Here is a 6,810-nt window from a genome sequence, read left to right on the forward strand (position 1 = left end):
CTCTCTCTCTCCTCTCTCCTCCTCTCTCTCTCTCTCTCTCTCTCTCTTCTCTCTCTCTCTCTCTTCTCTCTCTCTCTCTCTCTCTCTTCTCTCTCTCTCTCTCTCTCTCTCTCTCTCTCTCTCTCTCTCTCTCTCTCTCTCTCTCTCTTCTCTCTCTCTCTCTCTCTCTCTCTCTCTCTCTCTCTCTCTTCTCTCCTTCTCTCTCTCTCTCTCTCTCTATCTCTCTCTCTCTCTCTCCTCTCTCTCTCTCTCTCTCTCTCTCCTCTCTCTCTCTCTCTCTCTCTCTCTCTCTCTCTCTCTCTCTCTTCTCTCTCTCTCTCTCTCTCTCTCTCTCTCTCTCTCTCTCTCTCTCTCTCTCTCTCTCCATAGATGCTGGCTACCATGTCTTTGTATTTGTCTTTCTCTCTGTATCCACTTGTCTGAATATTTCTGTCTTAATCTGCCTCTCTTTCCTTTTGCCTCCCTACTCAAACCTCAAAGGGATCAATATTCAGTTGTGATATCTTAGCCTTTTCAGTGGTCGACATGTCAGGTTTGGGCAGTTTAAACTAATATTGTGTTTGAGAATGCCTGCCAATGCATGATAATTTTCACATGCTAACCAGCATTATTTTTCAGAGGTACCTGTGTCTCTGATTCTGAGGAAGTGATAGCAAGCTTGTTGCTATACATTCCACGTCAGATCAAAATGCCTAGCTTCACTGGTAAGTGTACAAGATTCAGCAAATAAATCTATAACATTGCTAAGGATCCCTGGACAGTTAAATTTTGTTCTTTTTCCCATTTATTCTTAAAATATTTGTGGATCATTGGGCATTTCATTGTTGTGCTACACCTGAATTAGGTAATTCAGTTATTGCATGCTCAATCTGTAGAGTATTCTTTTCTCTGTAGGTCTGTGTTTTATGTAGGATTCCATGATTTACTGCTGTAATGTCAGCTGACTTGCCCAGCCATATATCTCTGCTGACCGGCCACACCCCGCCTCCTGCAGTGAAGGTGAAATGGGGGAAGGAGCTGTTCAAGGACGTGGAGCTGAACACAGACGAGGAGCCGGTGGTGTTCCGCGCTCAGCTGTTCGCGCTAACCGGCGTGCAGCCGGACAGGCAGAAGATCATGCTGAAGGGCATGACGCTCAAACCGGATTCGTGGGATAATGTCAAACTGAAGGATGTAAGTGGAATAAGAGTTTGATGGGTGCAACTCAGGCAGTGACTGTAGGACTGCTGAGTGTCTCGTTAAATTAAAAAAAAATGTTGTAATGAATTTGATTAAATCGTTATTCGTGAAATCGGTAATAGTTAAATCGATATCTAGCTCAACAAAACACTAAATTCCCGACATTTTGTCGTATTTACTTTCTCAATGGCTTCTAAAAAATCAGAACTATCCTCTGTCTTGTTGAATGATCTTGTAAGTGCTGATTTTCCGGCAACACGTGACAGCACATTGCTGTTCACGCTGCTGAGCTGTTTCACTACCGCCGCAATGCTGTAAAATTTCATCTTGTTTGCCTCCACACCTCACTTTAACTTACTCCACGTTCCCCTCCCCAGGGCATCACACTTCTGATGATGGGCAGCAAGGAGGAAGACATTGCCCAGGTGCCGGCCGAGCGGACTAAGTTTGTCGAGGACATGACGGACAGTGAGTTGGCCACGGCCCTGGAGATGCCGGCTGGTCTCACCAACCTGGGAAACACCTGCTATATGAACGCCACAGTGCAGTGCCTGAAGTCGGTGCCGGAACTCGCGGAGGGTCTCAAACAGTTCAAGAGTAATTATGGTGAGTAGTGTGGTGGGCTGGGGGTTAGGGAAAGCTGAATGTGTCTCAATGATAGGAAGACGAGGAGCAGAGTGGTATGCTGAGTTTGACTTCATAGGCATGGTGCTAGTGATGAGTTTCGGGAATTCGTGAGGAGTCAGTTATACCTATTGCTAAGCAATATCTATATTGCGAATATTTTTTTTCACTAAAGCATTAGTGATGACTCATATGACATAGTATTAGGTATCCTGACCGGCCCCCTGACTGTCGCTCCCCTATTACAGGCGCCGAGGGCGGTTACGCGCAGGCAGTGACGTCTGCGCTGCGCGACCTCTACTCGAGTATGGAGAACGTGGCCTCGGTGCCGCCCATCATCATGTTGAACGTGCTACACACGGCGTTTCCGCGGTTTGCCGAGCGCGGCGAGCAGGGCGGCTTCCAGCAGCAGGTGTGGGAAACGCTGTGCTGACGCGACGGGGAGAGGGAAGGCTGGGAAGGGAATATGCGAATAATGGGAAGGGAAGCTGTGGTGGATTTGGACGTATTCTGGCTAAGGCTTAGTAACCTCGCGGCTGAGTAATCATTTTTTGTTGAACTATGAACGTTTGGGCGACTATCTTTGGATATCTGTGTAAATAGACAGAATTGTCCACGCCTTTATCGAAATCGCTCTGGCCTCTAAGTATGCTGTCCGTGGCAGCGGTAGTTCGTTTGCCGATGGGGATCTATATGGCTGAGTTGACCCTCTCTCTCCCACCTGACCCCAGGACGCCAATGAGTGCTGGACAGAGCTGGTGAGGATGCTACAGGAGAAGTTGAAACCCCGACAGGAACAGGGACCCGACGGCCAAATGGTGCCTTCAAAGTGAGAACAACGACTTGCGCGCATGATCTGACGAATTTTATTGATTGAATTTTGTGGGTTTGCTCAATCGAGCTTCTCTTTCTTGCAGGATTGAAGAAGCTGGGTGCTGGATAGGATGATACGTGATACTTGAATTGATGATACGTGAATTGATGCTGACATTGCCCGGACATCTTAGTTTGTCCTGTCTCGTGCTCTAACCGTCGTAACCTCGCCCTAGATAAAATCACTGGGTCTTGGACGCATTCTTTCACACATGTGTCTTGTGCGACCTTACTGGCTAGCCATGGCATGCATTGTGTAACTAGCTCGCTCCCGTGCGCTAACTGTCCCCACCACCTGTCTGGTCGCGCACCCCTTGCAGGTACGGCTCGCTGATCGACCAGTACTTTGGTGGCGTGTTCAGCTCCGAACTCAAGTGCGTCGAATCTGACGAGGAGCCCGTCACGCGGTCCACGGAGAAGTTCCTCCAGCTCAGCTGTTTCATATCGCAGGACGTCAAATACCTTCACACCGGGCTCAAACTGGTGAGACTCGTCGGATTCCTAGAGCTCCGGTGGAAAGGGGGGCGTTTTCAGCTCGTGCTGAGATGATGATCGTCTGAACTTTGAGCACGATCGCCGTAGTAACTGTGTAGGACCATGCGATTCGGAGACCCAAGTGTCATTCTTAGAGATATATCGGTGAGACGGGTGCATTGTTTAGTATTGCTAGCACTTTATTGTTCCCCAGGCGTCATTTCAGCGTTTATCACGCCATTCTGGAGTGAGCTCTCACTTTGCTGGGTCACTTATTGAAATACCTATGCGGGTCATGTGACCCTCACAAGCCTTGGGGCACGCGTTTGTCGAGTACCATTGGATTCATTTCCTTCCCTTCCAAGTTCTGTGCGAGACCTTTGCTGTCTCCTCCTCCTCCGCTGCTAAAAAGGACCACTTCCCACATTTTTGTCCCTCCGTATAGCAGCTGCCTCCTAGCTGATGTGTTCTTAGTCACTTCTCGTCTTACTCTCGCCCTCCCCCTGCAAGTCTCCCGTGTTTTGACCCGACCCCTCCCCGTGCCCGATTGCAGCGGTTACAGGAGCAGCTGACGAAGCGGTCGGCCCTGCTGGACCGTGACGCAGCGTACAGCAAGACGTCCCGCATCAGCCGGCTGCCCGCCTACCTCACTGTCCAACTCGTCAGGTTCTTCTACAAGGTAACTACGACGCTACGTACAGATCGGGCGTTGGCGGTTCTGTTAGTAGTAATTCTGTAGGAAGAGTATTTTCTTTAGCGTTATCGACTATAAAGCTACAAGATGCTATACAGGTAGCGTTTTCGGGGTTCGTGTTCGTCCTGTTTTATTCGATATTATTTTACCACTCAATCATATTTCGCATACCACCCACTTCTCCCGTCTCATTTCCAGGAGAAGGAGGGTGTAAACGCCAAGATCCTGAAGGACGTCAAGTTCCCGATGTTGCTGGACGTGTACGAGCTGTGCTCGGAGGAGCTGCAGCAGAAGCTGCTGCCGATGCGGACCCACTTCAAGGCCTGGGAGGACCTCAAGGCGGAGGAGGCGCGCGTGCCGGCCAACAAAGCGGCCACGGCGCCGGCGGATAAAAAGGAGGAGGTGGCCTGCGTGCCCTTCAGCTTCGAGGACGGTCAGTGAGAAGGGGGGACCGGGGTGGGATGGGTAGACTGAAAACCTGGCTCCTAATCCGCAACACGCGGATTATCATCCATTCATCATTCATCGCGGATTATCATCACTCATCGCGGATATCATTATCTTTCAATGTGCCTATGCTAATTTTCACCCAAAGTTTTTTTTTACCATGTTTCATCTTTATCATAAAATTATGCGGCCACATTTTTGAACTGCTGATGGAAAAGAATGAACAACGTAGCTTGACATCCTTCTGAAAAATCGCCTCTGGTTTGATAGCCGAAGCCTTTATGGGAGTTAAATTTGTGTTTGACACAGCTCCATCAATTGTTTTTTCTTCACGCACCAGCTGCTATCAATTATGCATCTATATCACCGCGCTCTCTCCCCGCTCCCCAGACATGGGCTCGAACAACAGCGGCTTCTACGAGCTGCAGGCGGTGCTGACCCACCAGGGGCGCAGCAGCAGCTCGGGCCACTACGTGGGCTGGGTCAAACTCGCCACCGGCTGGGTCAAGTTCGACGACGACACCGTCACACCTGTCGAGGAGGCCGACATCCTTAAACTGTCGGGCGGCGGCGACTGGCACTGTGCTTACGTGCTGCTGTACGGACCCCGGCGACTCCCTGTCGAAGCGCTAGAGAAGGTGAAGGCAGCAGCGGCGGCGGCGGCGACATCGGCGGCCGCGACAGCAGCGCCCTCTGGGGATAGCGGGGAGAAAATGGAGCAGTAGCGCACCCTGGTGGTGCGCAGGTGGCGCCGCCACGCGGCGAGTCGGCAATACTGGGCCGGCAGTGTCCCAGTCATCAATCAATACATGGTTCTTATTTACGCATTTCTTTGTGGATATTGCTTTGGCGCGTTTCTGTGCTGTTCATGATTTCTGTGCTGTTCATGACCCGCGCACCGACGGGGGTCTGCGCCAACTTCGCACCGACGGGGGGGGGGCGGATGACCGCCCCCTGAGATCTCGAGAACAAAGCGAGATAGCGACAAGCGGTAAACGGCATCGGATACGCACGGACAAGGTCTACAATTTTTACTAAGGTCATTTTCAGGTCAGGTCAAAGATGACGTCACAGGGGTCGAAAAAGTCAATGGCGGCGCTAGATATGGAGTTTTTCTCGAATAACTTTCGAATTAGTCAAGATAGGAACAAACTAAGGGCATCGTCGTGATCCTCTCGTCAATCCGCATCGAATGATATATATGTTGACCTCGAAAGGTCAAGGTCAAAGGTTGACCTCAGGTCACGTGACCTCGAGGTCATCATGTATATCATTCGATGCGTCTTGACGAGCTGAACACAATGAGACCATCCGCACGGCTGTATCTTGTTCCTGTACGGAGTTATTGGCAAAAAATCTTGGGTGACCTTTGATGACGTCACATGACCTTACAGCTGCCCAACAGCAAAACAGACCTCAAGGTAGTGAAGGTTGATCGTATATGAAGTCATGTATGGTATATGGGGCCATTCCGACCCGTTTTAGTGGTAAAAACAGGGAGTTGATTTTTCCCCCATTGACTTATAATGGGGAGGTCGCGAAATTGACCTGACCTTAGGTCACCGACATCAAAATTCCGAGATATAAAAATTGTAGCTACTAATGACCTTATAACATCCTGCGACTTTCAAAGGCCTCCGACATCTACTGTAGCTCTGGCACGGTGACAAAGTTGCAAAAAAGTGACTTGAGGTTGGGTCATTCAAAGTGACCTGGTGACCTGACCTTGAAAGTTAGGAGGTTCAAAGTTGCACACCATGTGCAAAATTGATGAGAGAATAGTCGTACCAAATTTCGCGGCGCTACGCGCCGCGGTTTTCCCGCTATCCGCGAAAAACCTCAGGGGGGGGGGGGCGGATATCCGCCCCCCCGTCGGTGCGGGGGTTAAGCCACTGTTGAGTGTAATATTCAGAGATGTATCGATATGAATGTTTGCCTATAACTACCTACATCGAAGCGGCTCAGTGAGTTAAATACCACTGATGCCTCGGACCTATGGCATTCCGTCAGCTTGAGAGCAGACTGGCGAAGTGGGCGACCGAAATAAAGCGTTAACGTTTGGCTCCCTAACTGCAAGAAAAAACCCTAGCACACCGGGTGCGGCTGTGGCCTCGTCTGCGGTATCAGCTGCCGGAAATTCCAGCGGGTCCCCGTCTCCGACCCCGTTACCACCGCCATCTTCCCCTCGCTCGGACACCATAGCGCCACCATGAGACTCCAGACGCAGCTGACTGTCGGGATTGGCAGAACAACCCTCCCTCCTCTACAGAACTCACGGTGTCTTCTACCCTAACCCCTTTCCTCCCCTCCGCTCTCCCAACGAAGGGTGGTAATCACTAATCACCTCCAGACGACCAGTTTCCGTCACCCTCCGCTAGGTGGCAGCTGTCTCTGTCGGGCGGCGGATGGCACGAGCCCTTCCCCTCCCTCCCTCTATCCCCACGCATCCGGAGGGGGGAGGGAGGGGGACACCACCCGGCGCCTAAACCCAGGCGCGTGCCGCGACCGTGTGCAGTGCG

At 51.0% G+C, this 6,810-nt stretch overlaps 1 protein-coding gene across 1 annotated transcript; it reads left to right on the top strand.

Annotated features, from left to right (window-relative positions):
- Window positions 1-161: 161 nt before the first annotated feature.
- On the top strand, window positions 162-5,114 carry LOC122365745 (ubiquitin carboxyl-terminal hydrolase 14-like). The gene is made up of 9 exons (XM_043337218.1): window positions 162-704; window positions 995-1,173; window positions 1,557-1,785; window positions 2,052-2,215; window positions 2,535-2,632; window positions 2,997-3,159; window positions 3,704-3,829; window positions 4,043-4,277; window positions 4,682-5,114. Exons 1-9 carry the CDS (start codon window positions 689-691, stop codon window positions 5,014-5,016), a joined length of 1,545 nt encoding a protein of 514 aa, XP_043193153.1. The 5' UTR covers window positions 162-688; the 3' UTR covers window positions 5,017-5,114.
- Window positions 5,115-6,810: the final 1,696 nt, after the last annotated feature.

Source organism: Amphibalanus amphitrite, unplaced genomic scaffold, assembly GCF_019059575.1.
Source record: "Amphibalanus amphitrite isolate SeventyFive unplaced genomic scaffold, NRLGWU_Aamphi_draft 000760F_arrow, whole genome shotgun sequence".
Lineage (NCBI taxonomy): Eukaryota > Metazoa > Arthropoda > Thecostraca > Balanomorpha > Balanidae > Amphibalanus > Amphibalanus amphitrite.

Excerpts from the sequence above, each read along its gene's own strand:
- LOC122365745 (XM_043337218.1), top strand. Across the intron at positions 2,633-2,996 it reads GGCCAAATGGTGCCTTCAAA|GTACGGCTCGCTGATCGACC; the intron begins GTGAGAACAACG and ends CACCCCTTGCAG. Across the intron at positions 4,278-4,681 it reads GCCCTTCAGCTTCGAGGACG|ACATGGGCTCGAACAACAGC; the intron begins GTCAGTGAGAAG and ends CCCGCTCCCCAG.